Source organism: Martes martes, assembly GCF_963455335.1.
Source record: "Martes martes genome assembly, chromosome: 16".
Classification (NCBI taxonomy): domain Eukaryota; kingdom Metazoa; phylum Chordata; class Mammalia; order Carnivora; family Mustelidae; genus Martes; species Martes martes.
Genome location: NC_137904.1, coordinates 44,081,544 through 44,107,375, shown reverse-complemented (window position 1 = coordinate 44,107,375; position 25,832 = coordinate 44,081,544). Strand labels below are relative to the sequence as shown.

General features: G+C 39.6%; 3 protein-coding genes across 3 annotated transcripts; all 3 read left to right on the top strand.

The window, feature by feature from the left end:
* Nucleotides 1–6,649: 6,649 nt before the first annotated feature.
* KRTAP3-1 (keratin associated protein 3-1) lies at nucleotides 6,650–7,233 on the top strand. Its single transcript, XM_080826337.1, has one exon. It carries the CDS (start codon nucleotides 6,701–6,703, stop codon nucleotides 6,992–6,994), a length of 294 nt encoding a protein of 97 aa, XP_080682463.1. The 5' UTR covers nucleotides 6,650–6,700; the 3' UTR covers nucleotides 6,995–7,233.
* A 10,129-nt stretch (nucleotides 7,234–17,362) lies between these two features.
* LOC308356941 (keratin-associated protein 3-3) lies at nucleotides 17,363–19,156 on the top strand (the record flags this gene model as incomplete). Its single annotated transcript, XM_080826335.1, has 1 exon — nucleotides 17,363–19,156. One exon carries the CDS (start codon nucleotides 17,363–17,365, stop codon nucleotides 17,657–17,659), a length of 297 nt encoding a protein of 98 aa, XP_080682461.1. The 3' UTR covers nucleotides 17,660–19,156.
* Nucleotides 19,157–24,416: 5,260 nt separating this feature from the next.
* Nucleotides 24,417–24,713, top strand: LOC308356942 (keratin-associated protein 3-3; the record flags this gene model as incomplete). Its single annotated transcript, XM_080826336.1, has 1 exon — nucleotides 24,417–24,713. One exon carries the CDS (start codon nucleotides 24,417–24,419, stop codon nucleotides 24,711–24,713), a length of 297 nt encoding a protein of 98 aa, XP_080682462.1.
* Nucleotides 24,714–25,832: the final 1,119 nt, after the last annotated feature.

The following is a 25,832-nucleotide window of genomic DNA, read 5'->3' as shown; positions in this document are numbered from 1 at the left end:
TCATGATCTCAAGGTCCTGGGATCGAGCCCCGCATCCGGCTCTCGGCTCAGCGGAGAGCCTGCCTTCCCCCCTCTCTCTGCCTGCCTCTCTGCCTACTTGTGATCTCTCTGTCAAGTAAAAAAATAAATCTTAAGAAAAAAAATTTTTTTCAAACTGAATTTCAATGTGAATTGCATCATTTCCCATAAACCATAGATATTAATGAGGAATTCAGAATGGAGAAATCCATACTCAAGCTGACAGAGCTGTGCTTCAGTCCCCTCTGAGTAATAAGTCTTACTGAGGGTTTGCAAGAACTACCTCCACAAAATGGCAACATGACAGAAGGTATTAGAGAAGGAGACACTGCTTCCCAGTAGCCTCACAGGGTTCCAGCAAAGCAAGGCGGAGGGCCACTAGGTCTTCCTTTGGAGAGGTGGAGCTCCTACTGGTTGCAAAGTTATTGTGAAGACTGAACAGGCAGAAGACTTTTCAGACATTGAGAGACTGGAAAGCTAAAACTCCTAGGATTTACCCCTAGACCACCTCGTTGTTAACTAGAAAGAACACCTGTAAATGATGGAAAAAGAACTCTAGCTCCCCTTCATTTAATTAATAACTACCCTTTATTTAGAACCATTTATTGAGCACTATGTTCCAGACACCGTGTTAAACATTTTTAGTGCATTATTTACTTTATTCCTTAAACATTCTAGCGATGTGGTATTTTACAAATGGGGAGATTAATGAAGTAATTTCCCTGCTTTAGAAAAACATGCCAGTGGCTTTCAATGGTCTAATTACTTTACTTTTGTTCAAACCCCTAGCCTGTGAGTCAAGACTCTCCATCTAGCTTTTACCTCCCAAGACTCTTTTCCAGACACAGTACACTATTCACTGCTTCCCAATGACAATTGGTTCTTTTCCACGTCCATGCCTTTACTGAAGCTGCTCACTACAACTGGAATGACCTTCCTACTCTGCTTTGTCTTCAAGTCCTGTGTGCCCAAAGAACTCCAGTAGAAACTAAACCACCTAAAAGTAAAATTGTGCCCTGCTCATCCCTGAGTCCTCTCAGTCTCCTACCATAGCGCAAGGCAAATAGCAGGGGCTCAACAAAGACTGACTAAAATAAACTAAATTACATATTTTTCCCCTCAAAAACATAACAGTCAACAATGGAGAGATTATGGATTAGTATACAGTGATTAAGAACACAGACTCTGGAGCCAGATAGCCAGGGTTCAAATCCCAACTCCCTATTTACCAGTTGCTGACTTTGAGCAACTTATTTATTCTCACTATGCCTCAGTTTCCCTCATCTGTAAAACAGAGGATACCTTCAATACCAACCACAAGGGGCTGTTGTAAGAATTAAATGACATAATACATGCAAAGTATAGAACCATATCTGCTACATAGTAAATGTTATATAAGGGTTTGCTGTTATTACACAATCAGCTGCATATTATAGTAAACTAACAACTCAAAATGTATTTTAAAGTCATCATACCAGCTATTTAAACACATTAACATTTAATTATCTTAATTTTAAAAAATTTCAACCACTTACAGGAATTCTTTGGAAATACAGTAGCTATTTAATTCAATCCAGTAATCAGATTTGTCTAACCAATCAACAAGAAACATCTAACTCAAAATAAAATTATTTGATATAACTATTGTTAGCAAATAATTCCAAGGAATAAAAACCCAATGTTTACTATAGAATAATTGTGTTTAACTATCTCAATACTAGATTTCACACACTGAATAGCCAAAAATTTAATTTTCTCAGTGCCTATCACATATTAGGCATCCAAATTTTATCAAACATCCATTTTCCCAATCAGGTTAATTTTACTTAACACATATAATTTATATCTTCCTTAACTGTGTATAATTTCCTGTTACTACTGCACATTCTACAGCCCACAGTAACACATGAGAATTAACCCTCCAGGAAAAACAGGCAGCACTGCCGGCAAGCAGAAGCTGGGTGAAGCGTACATGTGCCCTGTGGCAGAGTACCGCGAAACCTGCTCTGGCATGTTGCAGCGGGATCATACATGTCCATGGGACACAGAGTGGAAGGGCTCACTCACCCCCCCTTTAAGCCAGTATCAGCTGCCTTCAAGTCGCAAAACATTATTTCTGTTTAAAAGAAATCCAATCGGCACAGGCTAATAAGCCAGCAAGCCTTGATTCTGTCTTGGCTATAACCACACACTAGAAAATATCTGGAAAAAGCCCCCAAAGTCCACCACTTAACCCAAACCCAGAATCCTTTGCCTGCCTGCTCAGCAAAGAATAAAGTGAACATCGTGCAATGAAAGGACTGATGTCCGTAGCCGTCCTGATGCCAGCTATTTGCTCTTCCAAATGCTATCATAAAGGAGTTCACCAGAAATTGAAAAGATATGCGATTCAGAAAACAAAGACCAAATGTTTTTACTTACAGGCATTTTTATTAGGATGACAAACTGAAAAGGCTCCTATAGCCTGCTTTTGTGAAGGGATGAAGTGCTCCATCAGGCTTAAAGAAAATTGAGTTGCCTCGAAGTGTGAAATCTCCCCACACTGACGTTCCTGCTGACTCGGGAGGTGCCGTCATGGGAGGGTTTTCCCGACAGCACCCAGGAAATCCAGGATGTTGGTAAGGCACACAGAGGCTCACAAAAAACTGTGACTAACACACATAAAAGTGACCTTTCATCCCAGGCCAAGAACTTGGCAGTAAGCACATTCTGCGTCTGGGTGTTGGGGCCTCCTGTGTCTTCAGCCCTGCTCCCTCTCAAGGGCTTCAGGCTGCTTACCTTGCAGGTCCCACACTGACCTCATCATCCACCTCTTCCCACCACCCCAGATGGCAGCTCTGTGGCTCAGTTCCCCTCTCACCTATGAGTAAATCTGAGACCTAAACATGGTCGTTGGTCTCTCTCTCCACACATCTTCCTGATCAGCACAACCTACCATCTCTACTTTCAAAATATCTCCCCAAATCTTCCACCTCTTACCAGTTCCTCCACCACTGGCATCACAGCTCATCCTCTCACCTGGACCATGGATTGTTCTGCCTGTTTTCACTTTGGCCCTGCAGCACCTACCTTTCCCCAGAACATAACACATGCTTTCACCCCCTGCTGCAAAGCACCCAGTGCATTCTCAGTGCCTTTAGAATAAAAGCTAAACTCTGTTGAACCTACAAAAATCCTACATAGCCCGGCATCTGCCTACCTCCATGAACCTCATGCACTTTCACACTCATCTTTTGCCGCATGCACCCTAGCCACCTAGCAAGGGCTGTCACTGACCGCCCTGACCTCCAACCACTCTATCACTACACCCTGTTTCATTTTCTCCTGGCATTTGTCACTTGTCATGGTCACTCCTTCATTTTTTTATTGTCGTTTTCCCCTACCAGAATGAACACCTTGACAACAAGGACTTCATCTGACCTGTTAACACCTGTATGCACAGCACCTACCATAGTGCTGGGTATTCTGCTGAATGATCTAACTAATTTAAAAAAAAATGAATGAACACAATTTACAGTTATGTAAAATTTAATCCCAGAAAAATGCTGATTTTTATTAATAAGTGTGAGGAACTGCTATTAGACAAGGTGCCATTCACTACCCGTATTACTTTAAATCATTATTTAATATACTCACTCTCAGTTTTGTCTTCTGGGAAGTGGGTATAGTAACAGTCCTGGTCTTATAGGGTTGTAAGAAATAAGGAAGAAAATGTGCATAAAATACTATGCATTATGCCTGGCATATGGTATATATGTTCAATAATTGTTACCTATTAGCCAAGGATAAGATGACCATATTGTAGTCATCTTAAAAACAAGAATATTAGTTTTGTTGTGGAAACTGCTAAGCCACCAGTGGTCCCCAGGAAATTGAATAATCTGATGAGAAATCCCAGATATATCCCCTCTTCTCTATGATACCCTGTAAGACAGAAACCACACCCTCCTCAATACACCCATAGGACACCCAAATAGCTTCCCATCTACTGTCCCTGCCTTCAAATTACCTCCTTTCTACCGCTAGCATTTTGGTTAAGAAAACAGGCTTTCATATCAACTCCCCTTTTTTATGGTCTCAAGCACTTCAATAACCTGATCCCACCCATCTTACATCAACTTATCTTGAGGGTTGTCTAGTCAGAACAACACCCCCACCCCCCCTCATCCACCAAGAGGAAATCTGTAAAATGGTTGAGAGTGCACAACCTGGAGCCAGACTGCTTGGCTTCAAATGCCAGCTCCATCACCTACTCACTGACTAGTTACTTAGAGTGTCTACGCCCCAGGTTTCTCATCTGGGAAGTGGCAGGGACGGCAACTCTGCCTGGCTCATAAGCCTGGGGTGAGAACTGTGTAACACACGTTAAGCACCCAGCACAAGGCCTAATACTTAGTAAGCGACGATGCTGCTGAGCCTCTACTCAAAAACTAGTCATCTTTCTAAAAACAAATCCACACATGCCCCACATCTGCTCAAAATCTTTAATTAACGTCCATTGCCAAGAGGACGAAGTTCAAAATCCTAAGTGGAGCCTACTAGAGCAAATTCTTCCTACTGTGGCCCTAACCCACCTTTCCAACTCCATCTCCCACTGCTCCTCCTCCACAGCCTCCCCGAGTAAGGGAGATCAGGCGTCCATGCTTTGTGCTTCCCCCAATCAACCCTGTTGCCAACCCATGAACGCTCCGCGGCATTTTGTTTCCTTGATTTACTTGCTGAAATTCCCTTCCTATTCCTTCCTATCCACTAAGCTCCTCATCATGCTTCAATACCCACACAATTGTTCTCTTTTCATGAAGCACCTCCTGAATTTTCCACGTAGAGTCAGTGGTACCTCCTTCTAAACTCCCACACCTCACCCAGAACACCTGAATGAATGTACAACCCCATTGTCATTTACAAGTTTACTTCTCTGTGTCTCTTCTCTACAACTTCAAGGGCAGGCACATATTTGCTTCTTTGTTATGCAATGTCTGACTCCCAGCAGGTATTCAACCAATGAGGGTTTGACTGAACTGAGAGATATCTCTGGGAGGGGTGTGGATGACAAGCAAAATTCTAGCAGAGGAATCCAAAACCATAAAATCATTCTAGTAGTGAAAAATGAAAAGATGGCTACAATGAAAAGTTTTAATGTAAAGCAGCTTTTGGATCCATCGTCTTGTCGATTTTGGCTTCTGACACCTTTATGTTGTACAATTCTCTAATTATTTTTTAAAGCCTGAGCCATTTTATATGGAGATGGGTCAAGAAAACATATTCTTCAAGACTTTCAAGGTAAAATATTTCTGAAGGTTTACTAGTTTAATACTTTTCCCACTCCAAAGCAATTCTAAAACATCACAGTAAGTTTTATACCTTTATTTATTTAAATAATATGATCACTAAGGCTTTAGTAGTTTACAAGTAACTGGGAAATCTCCCAAGTGTGCTCCATAGAACACTAACTTATGAAGCTAACTTATGGAAACAAACAAAATGATTCCATGGCCAAGCAAGTTCGGAGAAAAAAAAATACACGTTACATCTCTTTATTGGAAAGTCACAGAGCACTTTTGCATATTAAAGGCCCTGGAAGGTCCACCAATGAAAAACTCTATTTCCCAAATGTATTTACCAGAGAACCCTGGTTGCTGGTTAATGGTTGCTTCAAACATGTGTTCATGGAACTCATTTTATGAAATAGTGTTTAGTCTCTAAATGGCCCTATACAACTGTTCTTTGGGTCACGAATAATCCTAGTTCATAACATTGTTGGATGGAGTTTTAAAGGGCATCTGTCACTGTACAGTTCCTGACTCTCATCTGGCCTGTCCCTGACAAGTTATCGTTCACCGCACGCATGGAGGGAATGAAAAGCAAATGATTTTTACAGCTAAGGAAGTGTTTCTTTACACAGAATCTCCTTCTCGGGCGCCTGGGTGGCTCAGTGGGTTAAGCCGCTGCCTTCGGCTCAGGTCATGATCTCAGGGTCCTGGGATCGAGTCCCGCGTCGGGCTCTCTGCTCAGCGGGGAGCCTGCTTCCCTCTCTCTCTCTCTGCCTGCCTCTCTGCCTACTTGTGATCGCTCTCTGTCAGATAAATAAATTTAAAAAATCTAAAAAAAAAAAGAATCACCTTCTCTATAGATCCCAACTGTTTGTCTTAATTCAGCTTGTCGGAGCCATGAAGAATAAATCTAAGACTCTTAGCACTTTTTCAGCCAGAAGACCTAGATTATCACATAGAATCTTTGGTTGCTGGAAGACTAGCAATCAAAAAGCCTACTTGTCTCCTTATCTGAGAAACAGAAAAGAAATGTGGGGATGATTGGCAGATACCTAGCATACCAGGCCATCACTAATGATGTATAATGATTAGAGGTTAATGACTCGGTGCCTTTGAAGACTGAAATGAAGTGTCCTTAAAGTGACAAAGAGCCAACATGAAGAGTCCTAATTTGACAACAAAACAACCTAAACCCCTTTTATGAGGTAAAGAATGTGTCTCAGGTAATAAACACTTAAGTAATTAGACAGTTTTAATGGAGATAGTTTTAAACTGAAACACGGAAAAAAAAATTGTGGTAATAGGCTGACGCCCAGGGAGGTGAGTATAAAAGAGCCAAGGCAGAAGAGAGAAGCATTGAGAAACCAACAGACTTCTCTTCTCAACCCAACAAAAACCCAACTCCTGATACCATGGCTTGCTGTGTTCCCTGCTGCTGCAGCGTCCCCACCGGCCCCGCCACCACCATCTGCTCCTCTGACAAATGCTGCCGGTGTGGAGTCTGCCTGCCCAGCACCTGCCCTCATGACATCAGCCTCCTCCAGCCCACCTGCTGCGACACCTGCCCCCCACCCTGCTGTGAGCCTGACACCTATGTGCCAACTTGCTGGCTGCTCAATTCTTCCTACCCAACTCCCGGAATGAGTGGGATCAACCTGACCACCTACGTGCAGCCTGGCTGTCAGAGCCCCTGTGAGCCCTGCTAAGCAACCCTGTCTCTGCATAGGTCAGGGATCTGGGGCTCATCATCTGACCTTCAACCCCTGCCACCACCTACATCAGGCTAAATCAATCCCAAGTCCCTGGGCCATGTTTTCATGAATTCACTCAACTTCTTCTCTCCTCCTTTGAGTGGAGTTAAAGACCTTCTTTCTGTCTTTTAGGCCATTTCATGGCTCTTTGAGAAATAACTATTTTGACTATTCCTTAATAAACTTTATTCTGGCTTAGCAAATGTTGCTTTGTGATGATTTATTCTCATGTTTCCTCTCAGGGAAAGTGGAATGCCTACCTAAACCTGTACAGCAATTCATCGTATCCAAGATTTATCTCAGCAGAAGGAGAGCATGTGTGGTGGAATCATTGAAAAATTAGATACCGGCTCTTTGTCATGGGTTAAAAAGTGAAAAATTCACTAGGTCATCTTTAGGATCTTTTTACTCAATAGGTATTTTTTGAAGACAACCACTATGCCAAGCTCTATCCTGGAACCTGGAGATTAATATGTTTTTTAAATGTTTTATTCATTTTAATTTCCACTGACCCTGAAACTGATTTTTCTTTCTTCCCTAGCTGACTAAACAAACTGGCCACTTTGTAGAAATAATTTTGATTTCCTTAGTTATAGCCATCAGCAAAATTCCAAGCTCAAAATGCAATGTAATTTGGGGAAGACCAAATACCCATTTCTTCACATATGCTATCTTCTACAAAAATCAATTCTGAATATTAGCATTTATTGGGTATTCTTTGATCCCTCAAATGAGGCTTGGTTTACATGAGTCAGAATTCTCCTTAGAAGTTTACTAGTCCAAGTGTCATATAATATCATGGTGTTAAAATGAACTAAAAATCTCAGACTGTAGTGCAGTATTCTCCATCCACAAGAAACAGGCACACAATTCTGGAAGCGAAAACACACAATTCCTCTTAGAACAAAACTTTGGTGATGACCATTAATTCATCTCTGTAGTTGTCCTGGAAAATTCCAAGTGTGCAAAATTTTTACAGAAAATACCCAAACTGCAATCTCATATATTTTCTTGGACTTGCCTTGGAACTTTGGGCTATTCACGTCCTCTCAGCCTCGGTTTCCTTGTTATCATAGCAGAAATGATACTCTTATCCCTGCTTATGTTCCAGGATTATTGTGAGAATCAAACAACCCAGTGTGTTGACAGCCCCACTCTGGATGGTGAGAGACACTCGCCATTATTGCCACACAATGATTCCCAGCTTCCTCACCAAAAGGCACCCCCTTATTTCTAGAAAAAAAATATTTTTCCCATGTACCTTCGTAAAATAATTCACTGCTTCCTTCATGTTTGTTCAAAATACATTTGTAAGCATCAGTGAGAATTTTAGGATTAATATACCCAAGTTACCTCTTTTTTTTTTAGTCAAAAGCAAAGCAGTCTTACATTTTCATACATGCTTATAAGGGATAAATATTTAGACTTTATTTTTAATACTGAAAATAGGTCTGAGTGTCCCAGTACTACCTCTGTGGACCTTTAGGCAATCGAAGACCCTTGGCGCTAGTTAAAATGCCCCAGATGGAACCCAGGAAATGTGTGGCTCTGCGCTTGAGCTGCCTCTGCAGCCCTGAGCTGGTCACTGGAGCTCTGTGCGTCTTAAATCAATTAAAAGGGTTGGTTGACCAGAAGCTCTCTAGGACACTTTCAGCTTTAAAATTCCATGGTTCTAGATCGTCCAGAAGCATTTTAAGTAAAAGTACTCCATGCCACTAACCAACTCCACCCCAATTTATCACTTTTGCTACTTTCATTCATTATAGCTAACATTTGGTGAATATCTACCAGGCATTCTAATTTATGCTTCATGGGCATTATTTCATTTCTAACAAAAAACACAGACAGATAACTACCATCATTCTCTTACAGGAGAGAAAATTGAGGCTCCCAAAGTTACACAAATAGTAAGTGCCGGGGGGGATCAAACCTAAAACCACTTGAATCCAAAAACCGCTTCTCTTTCCACTATACCAAAGTACACACCTCCTTTGCATACAGCACTATGTTCAAGACAAATAGGATTACACATGGCTCTCTTTATCTAGGAGAAAGTATATGCCACTTAACAATACATTTTAAATTATCCCCCTAAATTATATATCTGGTTATATATAGTAACTCACTCTCTCTGGGGTGATTACAGTTTAAGACAAAATGAGTATATAGTGAGTCTAGGAAAAACTGTTTAGGTTCTAAGGTGAAAACAAATCTTTTTTTTTTAAAGTCAGACATTAAATAGTGATTAGCAACCTCAGCACAGGAAAAACATGGACTGGGTCATTAAGCCTGCACTGAAATATGGAATGTTTGGCAATTCAAACACATTTTCGATTTTCTTATGAGTTTCAATAACCCAGTTCAATGCAAAAACAAACTATCTATAAAGTTAATAATTGTTTATCCTTGATAAGAGAACAGGAAACCAAGTCATATCATTTTTCTTTCAAATTTATCCTGGCCTCCAGACCTTTCTTTCCATCTTCACTGATTCTAGCCTAATTTAGGCACTGATCACCAGACCCCTGATCACAGCCTCCTAGTTAACCTTGGTTCAATAATCCCATGCCTCTCCCTTCATCCAAACTATACCTCTTTGAGACCAAGCTTCTATTCCTATTATAAATATTGGCTAAGTTGAATTGCTCAAAACTCTAGGATAACTCAAAATTTATTTTTTTTATTTTATTTTTTTACTGAATCAAAGCTAAATTCTTCAGTGTGGCTTTTAAGACCCCCAATAACCTGATATAGTCAATTCTAGCAAATTTTACCTGCTACTAATCCTGGGGCAAGGTGCAACCTACACTTGTCAGAGCAATGTCCCCTATATGACAGTCAAGAGAGTCGTCTCTGCAACCAGACTGTCTTGCTTTAAATTATATCTCTAACACTTACTAGCTATGTGTCCTTTGGTCATATCATTTAACTCCTCTCTGCCTCGGGTTCCTCAACTGTCAGATAAGATTAAAAATAGTTTGTAACCTACATAACTAGTACACCACAGAACTGTACAGGTCATGAAAAACTAGGAAAGACTGAGAAAAGATTGTCCCTGACCAGAGGAGACTAAGGAGATGTGATGACTAAATTATTTTGGGATGGTGGATTGGATCCTAGAACAGAAAAAGGACAGTAATGGAAAAACTAGTGATATCTGAATAACACCTGAAGTTTAATTAACAGCAATGTACCAATGTTGGTTTCTTAGTTTCAACATATGCACAATGGTATTGTAAGATATTATCATTAAGGGAAATTGAGTGAGGGGTAGATAGGAATGCTGTACTATCTGCAAACTTTGTGTAAATCTTAAATTATTCAAGAATAAAAAGGTGATTTTTGAAAAGTATGTATAAATACAGAGAACTGGTGGTTTCCAGAGTGAAGAGGGTAGGGGATGGGCAAAGGGGGTAAAGCGGAGTGGGGGATACAAGATTCCAGTTATGTAATGAATAAATTATGGGGATGAAAAGTATAACACAGGGAATACCGTCAATGGTATTGCAGTAGTGTTGGATGGTGACAGATGGAGGCCACACTGTGTTGAGCATGGCATAATGTACAGATCTGTCCTATCACTATGTTGTACACCTGAAACCAATGTAGCATTGTGTGTCAGCTATATTGCAATTTAAAAACATTTTTTAAAAGTATATACCTCCAAAGAATTTCCAATGGAAAAAAAGACCAGCTCTTCAACAAATGGTGTTGGGAAAACTGGAGAGCCACATGCAGAAGAATGAAACTGGAACATTTCCTTACACCACACACAAGAACAGACTCAAAATGGATGAAAGACCTCAACGTGAGACAGGAATCCATCAAAATCCTTGAGGAGAACATAGGCAGCAACCTCTTCAACCTCAGCCACAGCAAGCTTTTCCTAGAAACATCACCAAAGGCAAGGGAAGCAAGGGCAAAAATGAACTATTGCAGCTTCATCAAAATCAAAAGCTTTTGCACAGCAAAGGAAACAATCAACAAGATCAAAAGATAACCGACAGAATGGGAGAAGATATTTGCAAATGACCTATCAGATAAAGGATTAGTATCCAAAATCTATAAGGAACTTACCAATCTCAACACCCAAAGAACAAATAATCCAACCAAGAAATGGGCAGAGGACATGAACAGACATTTCTGCAAAGAAGACATTCAAATGGCCAACAGACACATGAAAAAGTGTTCAACATCAGGGAAATACAAATCAAAAGCACAATGAGTTACCACCAGTCAGAATGGCTAAAATTAACAAGTCAGGAAAGGACAGATGTTGGCAAGGATGCAGAGAAAGGGGAACCCTCCTACACTGTTGGTGGGAATGCAAGCTGGTGCAGCCGCTCCAGAAAACAGTATGGAAGTGCCTCAAAAGTTGAAAATAGACCTACCCTACAACCCAGTAATTGCATTACTGGGTATTTACCACAAAGATACAAAGGTAGTGATCCAAAGGGCATATACACCCCCATGTTTATAGCAGTGATGTCCACAATAGCCAAACTATGGAAAGAGCCTAGATATCCATCAACAGATGAATGTATAAAAAAGATGGGAGATATACATATATATATATATACACACACACACACATATATATACATATATATAATGGAATATTATGCAGCCATCAAAAAAACGAAATCCTGCCATTTGCCACGATAAGGATAGAACTAGAGGGTATTATGCTAAGCGAAATAGGTCAATCAGAGAAAGACAATTATCATATGATCTCACTGATATGAAGAATTTGATAAACAAGACTGAATCATAGGGGAAGGGAAGGAAAAATGAAACAAGATGAAACCAGAGGGAGACAAACCATAAGAAACTCTTAATCTCAGGAAACAAACTGAGGGTTGCTGGAGGGAAGTAGAGTGGGAGGGATAGGGTGGCAGGGTGATGGACACTGGGGAGGATATTGCTATGGGGATGCTGTGAATTACGTAAGACTGATGAATCACAGACCTGTACCCTTGAAACAAATAATACATTATATGTTAATTAAAAAAATGTTTAAAAAAAGTATATACCTTCTAAAACTGTAGTCAAGATTAAATTAATTAAAACATGTACAGCCTTTAGAACAGTGTGTACCAACTGTCAACCTCCAGGTCCATCTTTCTATACTCTGTGATGCTAGGGGTGAGGACTCTTAATCTCCTTCGCCTGACTTTCTAGTAGATTCCACCAATGGAGGGCACTAGGAGGAGTCTGTAAGGCCCGAGGAAGAGAAGGTCTTATTGCCCCAGCATCCAGTCCTTTAACAGGCAGCCACAGTAGATTCTAGTGTCCAGCTTCTTTCCATGATGCTCCAAAAATAGCATCACTGCATCCCCTCAGAAACATCTACACCAGCAAGGGGGTGACTCCCACCTCCCACCCATGAAGGCCCACATCCTGGCCCCAAGGGGCCTCTCCCCTGAGCTTCTGAGGCAAAAGCACCAGTTGGGCAGCCCCTGGGGTCTGTGCCCAGCTCTGCAGGGCCACTCTGCCAAGCATCTGGGTTCAGTTGCCCCCAATCTCTTCTCCCCAGTCCCCGCCCAAGGCTGGTAGCCTGCTTCTTGTGTTTGTCACCTCAGTTTTCCTTTTTGGCTTTTTCAGTCCTCCCATAACTATTTAACCAATTCCCCTATCTTAAAATTCTCTCTGTTGAAATACTTCGTGTGAGGTTTTCCCAACTAAACTTGATACAGAAGTATTTGCATCATAAATGTTAGTTATCATTATTTTCCAACCTTCCTTCCTCAACCATTCCTTCCATGTGTTCCACCCCCCAAAACTCCATCCCATGATCCAGGCCCTATGGTTAGGTACTACAGAAACCAGGAAAAATAAGACATAGTCTCTGCTTTGAAGGAGATTACATTCTAGTTAAGAACCAACACGTGTGCAAAAACTGCAGCCAAGTTTTATGGGTAGATAAGGGTTGCAATCAAGGCCCAAGAAGGCCTGGCCAGCTCTACCAGGGACAGGAGCAGCATAGGGGCAGAACATGGAAGAAGTCATTGTTTTCCTTGCCCCAAAGACACTTATCTCTTTTCTAAGCATAGTCTAATCAAAACGACTTATTCCAAACCCTGCAGGCATCTCTGATCACTGAGCCTCTCCACAGTATTTCCTCCTGTGGACCTTCTCACAGTGCCTATTGGGGAAACTGCACCGAAATGACCTGACAGTGTCACACACAAGGCTGAATGATTTGCATAAGCAATTCTCATGTCATCTTTATTTAATTCTTGAAGTAAGACTATAGTAGGTGTATATTACTATTTTCCCCAAATTTGTAGTTGAGAAAACTGAAGCCCAAATAACTTGATCTAGGTCTCACAACATGTAATTTATAATTTGGATTCAAACCTAGCTCCAGCATTCCTCCCATTACCTTGTCTTGTACTTAATTATACATTGTTTGAATCATATGCAAAGGGATATCTAGCCTTTTCCATCAGAGTTGGTACTCTTGGAGGGCAGGCACCATGCCTTCTATTTTTCTCTCTCCTACAGTTTTCAGAATATATTACAGGTTGAATAAATATTTGACTTATAATGAATAGATCTGCTTACTAGTGTCCTTTACTGTAGTTATGTACTAGCTTTGGCCATGACATCTTAATATTACCTTGAATTAAAGTGGAAGGACTTTTTTAAAAGTTTGATGGGAGGTGACTACCAGCTTTGGCAGTAGTTTTGAAAAATGAAATAGGCAGGTCAGCAGTTTGGCTTTTCTGAAAAGTTTGGTGTTTTGCAAAGAGAGGAAAGCTCATTTTTCAGACCACATATAGTCTTATGGACCTATGTTTTAATATGTTCAATTTCCTGGTTAAAAATAAAAAACAATGTCCTTTGAGAGCTTATTTATACATAATTGCATACACAGACAATTTTCAGTACAGAAAATCATCTATTAGGCTCTGAACTTCCCAATCAAGATGATTTTTTTTTATTTCTGATATTCATTTATCCCCTCAAATCCATGAAAAAGATAGCAAGGTGAATCTGGCAGGAAAAAAAAGTCCCAGAGGTTTCGACTTCCCAAATATATCCAGAACATACATTTCGAGAAGGATCATTTCTTACTTTCCAGGGAAATCACTCTTTATTCTCTACACTCAGCAGTGGTCCTTTTTAAGAACAAATTCTGGTTGGTAAAAAAGAGTAAAGTTAGAAAAGACAGTGACATATTTGCCCGTGATTGAGTAAGTAGAGAACCTACACTGATAACATTTTGAAACAGCATCAGAAAGCACGTTTGAAATGTAGCAACACAACCAAATAAAACTGAAGGAGAGCTCATCCCACAGCTGATAAATAAGAAGTTAGTGAGTTATTTGCACGGGATTATACAAACAACAACAGGGAAACTTTATGATGGACAGAAGCTGTGTTCCCTGAGACAGCTCCATATAAAAGACTCACAGAGAACAACTCTGTAGAATATCTTCCTTCGAAACAAAATGTCTTGCCGTGAGTCTGGTCTCCAAGGCTGCTGCAGCATCCCCGCCGGCCCTGCCACCACCATCTGCTCCTCTGACCTATGCTGTCAATGTGGAGTCGACCTGCCCAGCACCTGCCCACACGAGATCAGCCTCCTCCAGCCCACCTGCTGCGACACCTGCCCCCCACCCTGCTGTGAGCCTGACTCCTACGTTCCATCATGCTGGCTGCTCAACAGCGGCCACCCTCCTCCACCCCTAAGCGGGATCTCTGTCACAACCTGTGTCCAGCCCGGTGAATGTGAAGCACCAGGCTGCTAGCCAAAGATAGGTCCAAGAGCTTGCCCACATTGCCCCAGGGGACAACGATAGTCATTAAGGGCCACTCAGCAAATGGTCTTTAATTAAAAGCTCTGGAAGAAAATGTTCTGACCCTGTGCCTTCAGTTTTGCAGAACTGTTCTACATTTTGAATGATTTCCAGTGAGAAGTCAAATAAACACCGTCATGGACCTCCTCACTTTAAAACTAAATAAACACCACTGTGCCCAAACCACGTGCTGTCTCGTGTTTAATGCTATAATTACCAAACAACTCTTGACACATGTGTGCACATCATAAACCTATAAATACGTCCAGCAGAATGACACCATCTGATGACATCAGCATAAATCTCATAGGCAAAAGGAGGCCTCACAAGGATATGTACATACTTGAAGAAAATTGCCTGAACAGTCAAATATATTAAGCTCTAAGATTAAAATCATTTTAAATTCCAAGGTCAGCTCCTACTTTTAATTTTAATATTTACCTGCCTCTTTAAGTAACTACATTGTGTTTCTCCTTTTAAAGATTCTGAGAAACTGGCAATTAAACATCCACATACAGAAGAGACCCCAAAAACTGAGCTGAGCCATATTTTTTTTTCATTGACTCATTTAGGTGAAGTTTTAAATGTAAAACCGCTTTGACAAGTGTAAAAGCACTTCAGAAATGAAATGAATCATTCTGCTTATGTAAAGTATTATTATTATTATTAGGGGATATTCTAAAAATAAATACATACCTTTTTCATTCTAATCTGTAATTTAATCCAATTCAAAACACATTTATCAAATGCCTACTCTGACCTAGGTACTTGACAGAGACAAAGAAAATGAAGTCATAATTCCCACTTTCAGAGAGTTTGCATCGAAGTGAGGAAGACAGATAAAAATGATGAGCCATAATATATAACAGACTGAAATGAGGTTTACATGAAAAGATAGGCAGCACACTTTGTTAAAGCAAAAAATGAAAACATCTAGAAGAACCACCTAAAGGTTGCCATGAAGAAGATATTTAAGCTGATGCTTGAGGAATGAGCAGGATTTGAGAAGTAGAGAGTTGGGGAAGGACATTGCAATAGATGATCACACAAAGATGCAAAGTACCTAGAAGGCGCTAACCTTCATTTTTATTTGATAAGCTTTGTGACACATATCAATATTCAAGCAAAAATCAAGCCAACTTCACTAATGAGTTTTTCTTCCAATAAAATGCATAAAGCTTATTTACCAATGACATTTAGTATTTTTTGCTGATTGTTTCAACCAGGTTTCTTCGTTTTTAAACAGGCCAAGTTGGTTTTCAGTAACGTCCCCTCAGATACAGCCCACCAAAAAATGCATACTTTATGTTTCCTCAACTTCTTGCCATCCAACAAATTATGTACTTTAGATTCTACTACCTGAATAGTTCCGTGCTAAACAAGGGGAAGATGCTAGAATCAGGATATTACATCCTGGAGATTATTCAGTCCAACTTCCTCATCTGCCAACCTAGACTCTGGCAAATCAAGACCAAGTGAGGTGAGGAATGCTGTATAAGGCATTCCTCAAAGGAATTTACAATGTAATTGAAGATCCAAGATATGAAAACAAATAAACATGCACAGTAGGAAATAAGTCCATGAAGAAAGGATTTCTATAGTTCTAAATCACATTGGATCAGATCGACTTCCAGAACTCACTGCCATTTTGTGAATCTTATGACTACTCCTTTTAGTCCTTGTTTCAACTTATTTTAAATTTAGTAGAGCATTCATCTGAAAATGAATAAAGATGAGGTGAATTTTCTTTTAACAGTACATTTTACAAAAGTCAGCAACTGGGTAGATCTTTCTTCCCAGTGAATTTACATTTTGACATAACTTTGAGTAAAGAATGCTAAAAAAAAATAGTAATACAAATTTCGGAAACTTGGAATAGATTAAAAATAATGAAAAAGGAGTTTCATCTTATTCCATTCTGGCTCTATCCTACTTACTCAATAGAACCTGAATTATAGCCTCAATAAATAAAGTAAATATGTCTGAGATGCATACAGCCATATGCAACGTTCTTCTAGAAGTAGCCACGTCCCTGTTGACTTTATTGAAAGGATGGTCCAATTAACCATTTGAGTTATATGTACTAAAATTAGTAATTAAAAATTGTATCATGTTATGCAATTATTTTAAATTAAGGGAGAAAAACAAGGAAAAGAATATAGCCTCTGAAACTATAGCTAAATTGTCTCTCAGACTGATTATCCATAATTCATATAAGGTTTGGCATTCCAGGACTCTGTGAAGATAAAATGTAATCTTATGACAAAAATGACAAGTCAGTGAGTCAAAAACATGATTTACCTTAATAAGGGCAGGACTCTTAATGGACAAGTAAATACCAAACTGATTAGAGAATCTTAGTGAAGAGGAGTGGGATAAACAAAAATGAGAGGAAGCCTTCTGGTTGGACCAACACCCACTGGGGAGCGTATATAAGAGCCCCAAAGAAAGAGGAGACATTTGAACCTCAGAAACCTCATCTTTCCAAGAAACAAGAGCAGACCAGATTCTCAACACCATGGCTTGCTGTGTTCCCTGCTGCTGCAGCGTCCCCACCGGCCCCGCCACCACCATCTGCTCCTATGACAAATGCTGCCGGTGCGGAGTCTGCCTGCCCAGCACCTGCCCTCACACCACTTGGTTACTGGAGCCAACCTGCTGTGACAACTGCCCCCCACCCTGCCACATTCCTCAGCCCTGTGTGCCCACCTGCTTCCTGCTCAACTCCTGCCACCCCACCCCAGGCCTGGAGACCATCAACCTCACAACCTTCACTCAGCCCTCCTGTGAGCCCTGCATCTCAAGCTGCTGCTGAATGATGGCTGCTTTGCTCCATGCCTGACAATGAAGAACCCAGAAGCTGTCTATTCAGTATTCACTTGCCTCAGCAGTTTATCAGATGTTGAGGCAGACCAGATGGCCCAGATATGAAAATCTACCCTTCATTTTAATGGAAAGAAAACTTGAGACCTTTTTATGATTATTGGCTGAATAACCATTTCATTCATTTGGGCAGGTGAATATCATCTATTATCAAAATACTAATGAATTCTCTAAGAGCTAAGGCTATATTTTCTGGTCATGTTGCTTTGTGGATCCCATTTCTTATACTGGATATTTTCTTAGAGAAAAAAAATTCATGATGGGTTTCCCAATAAACTATTTCTCTGGCAAGATTTGTTGTTTGTTTATGTCAGAGTTTTGGGTATATGTCTAATTTTTTTAAAAAAGGTAAAGATAAGATGATTATTTTATTAAAAGTAAGAATCTATTAGAAGAATGCTTGGAACTAGCTAGCTTCCTAGGCTTGTTAACTTCAAATTGGTTATCTTTTATGTTCTCTCCTTTTCCTCAGCCAAATACAATTTGGAGGTGAGCCAATATTTATTTACCTACACTTTGCTGGGTAAATCATAGTAACTCACATAATCCTTAAAATATCACTCATAGATGAGAAAAATGAAGCTTTAGGAAGTATTCAACACTCTCAGGGCGCCTGGGTGGGTCAGTGGGTTAAAGCCTCTGCCTTCGGCTCAGGTCATTATCCCAGGGTCCTGGGATCAAGCCCCACATCAGGCTCTCTGCTCAAGCGGGGAGCCTACTTATCCCTCTCTCTCTGCCTGCCTCTCTGCCTACTTGCGATCTCTGTCAAATAAATAAGTAAAATCTTTTTTAAAAAAAAGAATTATTCAACACTCTCAAAGTTACTTAGTAAGAAATCCAAAATTCAGCTCCTTGTATGTCTGATTTTAAAGCCCAATTCTTTCTACCATATGACAGAGCCTCCCATACCAACAGCCAGAAGCTGAGTCAACAGTTATGACATCAACTTCAAAAATGCAAGAGAAATAAAAAATGTAAGAATCTTTAACAAAATCATCACATCCAATTATAACAGAAAAGGATCAATTGGCTCACAGATTAAAAGTGGCAGGTATTCAGTTCTAAGATCTGGGTCATTTAATGGGTCTACCAATTTCAATTTCATTTTCCCTTAAAGAGAACTTAAGTGGCCAACTCTAGAAGCAGGGCACTATATCTCTACTTGCCACCATCCTTGGCACAGAAATTCAAATCCAGTGATCAACAGAATGTCAAAACTTTCCAGGCGATGAGCTGAGAACTAGAGCTAAGCCTTGATTAAATATGATTTAATGGGGCACCTGGGTGGTTCAATTGGTTAAGCATCTGCCTTTGGCTCCAGGGTCCTGGGATCCAGTCCAGCATCTGGCTCCTTGCTTGGTGGGGAGCCTGCTTCTCCCTCTCCCTCTGTCCCTCTCCCTGCTTGTGTTCTGTCAAATAAACAAATAAAATCTTTAAAAAGAAACAAAATACAAAAAATAAACATGATTTAATCTATGACTTCATTTTGTTTTTACCAACCTACTTACTTTTATCTTGAGATTATCCTTTACCCAGCCTTAGAGAGAGAATACATATATAATTCATATATTACACATATCACAAAGTATACATATACATGTGTAAAGTATATATGTGTCATTCATATACAAAGGCACAACTCAAAATCTGAAAAGCATTGAGCTAAAACCAAAAGAATATAGGCAAAAAAGAAAAAGGCAGGGCAAGGAAGGGAAGAAATAAATGCCTTTAAATAAACATGTTTCTCAATGTCCTTAGTGTGTTTGTCAGTCTCTCCAGAGAGGGATTTCTCAGACAATCTCACAGGCTTATTAGTGGTTTGAATGAACAGAACTTAGCAGCCATGAGGTACGTGGATACAGGCTACAATAATACCAACAAGGAATTTAGTCCATTCATTCATTCCCTTGGCCAGTATTTCATGAGTGCTTCCCCTGTGCTAGGCACCATATCTGTGTTAGGATTGTAAAGATAAAAGCAATGTTATTACCTGGAGTGTTCTCAAGTTTCTCTCAAATCTGATGAGGGAGGCAGACAAGCTGTCTTTTTTTGTTGTTGTTAATTTATTTATTTGGGGTTTGGGTGGCTCAGTCAGTTACGCATCTGCCTTCAGGTCAGGTCATAATCCGAGTGTCCTGGGATCAAGTCCCACATTGAGCTCCTAGCTCAGCAGGGAGCCTGCTTCTCCCTCTGCCTGCTGCTCCCCCTGCTTGTGCTCTCACTCTCTACCACCCCTGCCCCGGAAATAAATAAAATCTTTTTTAAAAAGTATTTGTTTATTTTAAAGAGAGAATGGGGGGAGGGGCAGAGGAAGAGAACCTTCAAGCAGACACCCTACTGAGCATAGAGCCCAATATGCAATCTCATGACCCAGGAGATCATGACATGAGCCAAAACCAAGAGTCGGATGCTCGATCAACTGAGCCACCCAGGAACCCTAAGACAAACCAGTTATTGTAATCACAATACATGTGTTTTACATAAGCATATGAATATATTTGTAATGCCATGTGGATCCTGCTGTGACTGATGTGAGCAGCATGGCATGCAAGCACACAGAGGAACTAAAACCCAGATCTGGTGATTCAGTGTCAGGGTGAGGGATAGTTATGGAAAGCCTCTGAGCTATCCAGGCTAAAAATTAGAAGATGACAAGGCAGGAGAGGAGGGGAGAGGCTGTTCCAGACACAACAGCAGCTTACTAACTCATGGATTGAGTCCACTGAAGATGGGGAGAAGAAGTGAGGGGAGGAGGAGAGAAGAAATGCAAAGACCCTGAGGTTGGGGCTCCCTAAGCAAAGGGTTTTAAGACTGAAACCTCCAAGCAAAGAGAGATTTGAAGCAAGAAACTAACAATCCTATTTTGTTTCTTTTTATTATCAACCTTTGATTTAGGTTTTCACTGTCATAGATACCCCTGTAGGGCCAAGGGCAGGCTACCCCAAGATGTGCCACTCTGGCATATTAATTTTTTATACTGATTATTTTAAATAAAAATTACTTCAGAGACAGCCTATGCAAGGACATCCAGATCCTCCTCTGTCCCCGTGAAAGTAGGAAATAAATCTCCATTGTGAAAGGTACCCTCCCTGTATTTGGAGGTAAAGACACATGCTCATCATTACCAGAGATAGGAAATGTAAAGCTGAGAAGGATGTATATAAACAAACCTTGCTACCTTTTACTTGCTCCTAATTTACTACCACAGCCCAAATTCCATTTACAATTCCTTACTATTTGAAGCTCCCAAAGTTAAGGTTTTTTTTGACCTGCCAATTCCTCAGGTATTGTCTTTTTGCCTGCCTTAGTCGTTTCTTTAGGTCTCAATTTCATTATTGGCCTTCCATGAGCACATAATAAAACTTTGGTGTTTTCCTGTTAATCTCTCTCATGTAAATTTAATTCTTAGGCCAGCTGGAAGACCTTCAAGTGTAGAGGAAGAATTTTCTCCTTCCCCACACCTCCACTGACTATAGGTGGTATAATTAAAACTGGGCAAGTACTTGTGTGTGTGCAGGTGCATGTGTACATGTATGCAGATTTTCAGCAATTTGAAAATCTACCATCTAATCAGAATCACCATGTTTTTCCTGCATTTGCTTAAAGGAAAAAGGTGAATTTTGTTTCTTAAAATAAGATGTTTAGTATCTCTGACACATACTTTAAACTTGCATGTTAAACCACAAAAAAGGTAGCTCAATCTCAATAGGTCCTATATTTAGTTTCTAACAAGTCAGTCACCAGGCCATCTAAGGCAAATTACCTCACTGCTCTAGGATTCACTGTCCTAATTTACAAACAAAGGAGAGTTATTCCCAGGTCTCTTAGACCCTGGCAAAGAAAAAAAATTTAATAAAGCACAGCAAGTCTTTTCAATAAAAGAGAGGAGTTTACTATCATAAACGTATTACTTTACAACTGCTTCTAATCTATAGCTTTAAATATTTATAATTATGAAAACATAACATTCTACACAGAACAGTAACAATTTCTTTATCTTTATAAGCTTAACTCAAAGTAACACTACATTCTAAATAAGAGAGTGATCTCTTTCTGCCATGAAATTCTGTGAGAATCTGAAAGCCTCGCTATACTGTTTTGCTTAGTATGTTAAAATAATTTCCTTCTGCTTTTAATGTTTATGCTCTTAGAACCCCTGTTATCATAATGTATAATAACAGCAACTTAAAATAATATGTGCATGGTAAACCTTCCATCAAACTCCAAGTTCCACAAGAGCAAGAATGAGGTCTACTTTGTTCACAGTTATGTATCCAAAATTTATCACAATGCTTAGTGCATAGGAACTGCTCAATAAATGTCTATCAAATTATTTTTAAAATACTGAAAATGTTAGTCAGTCCTAAGTAAAAGAATGAGCAATTTGGCAGGTATTCACTCAAAGATAAATCTGGTTGAAGTCCAGGGATACCAGCAGAGATTACAAATCCTTTTTTCCAGAGTCATAGAGTACTTTCTTAAATTTAAATTTTATTAATTTCTGTGCCAGCTGTTTTAATTGTAGGTATGAACCTTCAAATAAATGCTTGCTGTTTCCTATAGGGTTCCTCTTCTACTTGTCTGCAGCTATATTTTTTTCTTTAGACTGTTTATTTCCCCTTTTCCTTACTTCAAATTTGATCTGCAACTTACTTGGATAATGATTATCTTTGTGTAGCACTTTATGATTGTCTATGGAAAATAATCTTCCAAGTAGAAGAATGTAGATATTATGATTCTTATCTTGCAGAGGAGAAAGGATGAAACTCTAGAATGTGAATGACTTACCATAACAAGGAAGACAATGAGCAGGATTGGGATCAGTAAAGAGCTTTCTGACTCCTAATATGGTCCTTTTGAATCTACACGCCATCCAGGAAAACCAAACAGACATGCTCCCCCATCATGCACAGATACACAGGTATACTTAAAGGAAGAGGTGGGGAGCAAGTGAGAAGAATCATGGCTTGAAGAATGGTGAGTCAAAGTTGAGTGGAATGGTGTGAAGGTCAGGATGATCCCGCACAGAAGCCTACTGTGTGTTCCCTCTTAAACACTGAACCATGTCTAAAGCCTAAACAGTGTATTGGAACTAAAGAGTCCAGGTACTTCCTACCACAGAAACAACTGATTTGGGGAGAAAATGCACTACACTGGAAAAAAAAAAAAAGAATAAAATCAAATGTATACAGATTAACTTAGACCCTTATCTTCGTTTTCTACTGTTAGTAATTTCATGTGAATATTAGTAGTGTGCTCTTGAATTATTCTTTTACTTAGGATCTAGATAAAAGCTACAAATTCAACTTTCCCCACACTTAGCAGTTAATGAAGGAAACAAAGCAAGCCAGTTCTCAGTAGAGAGATAAATAACCAATACACATATGAAGGAATGTCTCAACTTAACTTGTTATAAAGGAAATACAAATACAATAATGAAATTTCATTTTTACCCACTAAGTTGGCAAAACACTTTTAAAATAAAATATCCATCAAAAAGTATAGGGAAACAGCAACTCTCAAATACAGCTAGTGGGAATACATAAATAGAGACAAAAAGAACCAAACCGTTCTGAAGGGCGGTATGGCAATGAATATCAAAGGCCTTAAAATATTGTTCCAATAATTCTACCCAATAAGTCTGTTCCTGAAATGGTCAGAAATGTGCATAAAGACTTCTCTCCACAGTTATTACTACTGCCACAATTACCACCTTGCAAATAACCTAATCATATGAAATTTTTAAGTAACTTAGATGTGTAACTATATGATGAATACTAGGAAACCCTAAGAATAACATTACCAAATATATTTAAGAATACAAGATAAGGAAAATACATATGTTTAAGCAAAAGGCAAGTTACAGAAAAGTAGGTATGATTCCAGTAACATAATAATAAATGTATAGGAAAATGACTAGAGACATATATACAAATATTCATAGAGAATATCTCTTGATGATAAGAATAAGAGCAAGTTTTCTTTATACTTACCTATTTTGTCCAAATTTTTAAATATATAATATTTATAGTCAAAAATGGAACAATAGGTGTCTTTTTGAAGTTTGCCATGTTTCTCAATAGCATATTTCTCCATATTAATGTAAGTACGATCTTCGAAAGTCCCAACATTTAATACAATGTTCCATGTCGATTATATCTCAACAAAAAATTAAGTAATTTTTTTAAAGTCCCAAAGCCAAAAGAAGCTTAAGTTCAACTTTTCCAAACAAGAATACGTCATCAGGCCAATTGATACAGACAGAGGCAAAGAGAATAAACATTAAACCATCAGTAGAGATAAGACCTACAAACTACAGGTATAGTATTGTGCAATATTCCCCAGAAAGTCTGGTGTTGGAATTGTAATAGCAGAAGCTTTTGGTGATACATCATAAAGCTTGTGTTCCAGTTACAAATAGCAAGAGTAATCAGTTCAGATTTAGCAAGGAATTCAAATAAATGTTAATTAGGAGAATAGAGACTCTTTACAAGCATCTAAATGTCAAACCAATCAAAGGATAATGGGTACACTAATATAAACAAGAACCAGGAAAGAAGCCTTCTGGTTGGACCAACACCCACTGGGGAGGGTATATAAGAGCCTCAAAGCAAGAGGAGACATTCACACCTTAGAAGCCTCATCTGTCGTTACAAGCAAATCAATTAAAAACACAGATTCCCAACACCATGGCTTGCTGTGTTCCCTGCTGCTGCAGCGTCCCCACCGGCCCCGCCACCACCATCTGCTCCTATGACAAATGCTGCCGGTGCGGAGTCTGCCTGCCCAGCACCTGCCCTCACACCACTTGGTTACTGGAGCCAACCTGCTGTGACAACTGCCCCCCACCCTGCCACATTCCTCAGCCCTGTGTGCCCACCTGCTTCCTGCTCAACTCCTGCCACCCCACCCCAGGCCTGGAGACCATCAACCTCACAACCTTCACTCAGCCCTCCTGTGAGCCCTGCATCTCAAGCTGCTGCTGAATGATGGCTGCTTTGCTCCGTGCCTGACTTTGAAAGAATCAACCCAGAAGCTTTTAGCGTTCACCTGTCTCAGTACCTGCAACTAACTGCCTCTGCTTTCCAAGTTGGAACAAGGATGACATTATCCCTGACAACCCTGGCTCAAAAAGAAACCAAGAGACTTTCAACGGCCATGTGGTAGATATTAGTGATCAAGGGCAACTTGAATAGGTGGATGCTATTGGCTTCCCAAAGTTTTTCATTTCCTCCCTATTAAAGTGTATCTTTCTTTGGGTGCTTTGGGAATTCTGTTTCCAGTGTTGGATGGTATCTTTCTGGAAACTGAGGAGCTTCTTGATGATCATATAATAAATTTTACATCTCTGGCATAGCACAAATGTCTACAATTATGTTTGTTTATTCCTATTAATTCATTAAATGTACTTCGCAGCATTTTAAGAACTGAGAACATCTGCAAAACTAAAAAGTGTGACTGTACAAATATTTCTTGCTTTTATTATTCTTGTTGCTTAAAGAAAACTAAATGGTCTTGCATATAAGATGGTCCACTATTTCAGCATACTTGCAAATAGACTTTCCCTGCCTTGTCTTCCCAAAAAATGGTTTAAGGTAAATCGGGAAGAACTGAACATGACATGAAGACATAACATATCAACTCCCAATGACCTAATGTGTTTATGCAAAAAAAATTAATAACTTTATAATGTCATTATTCACTCAGTAAACACTTATTAAATACCTGATTACGTGCCCTATATCTTATTGTTCCTGCTCAAAAGGAGCAGACTGTCTAGCAGGTCAGGCAGATACAAACACAATACCCATTCATTCCTTCATACATTAACAATTATTTATTGAATGCTGGGCACCGTATTATAATAAAAAAAAATAAGTTCTACTAGTAGTATTAGCAAAGTGCTGTGATACCATAAAATTGAGGACAATTGAGAAATTAAGATTGTCGCCATGGTGATAAACAGGGGAAAGACAAAGACAAATTGACTTGAGCTTGTGGTCAAAGGGATTTGAAAGAGAGGAAGGTGTCAACGAGAGATTAGGTAGTGGGGTTTTGTCACCTACAGAGCATAGGAGCAAAGAAGGAAGAGAGAATTAAAAAAG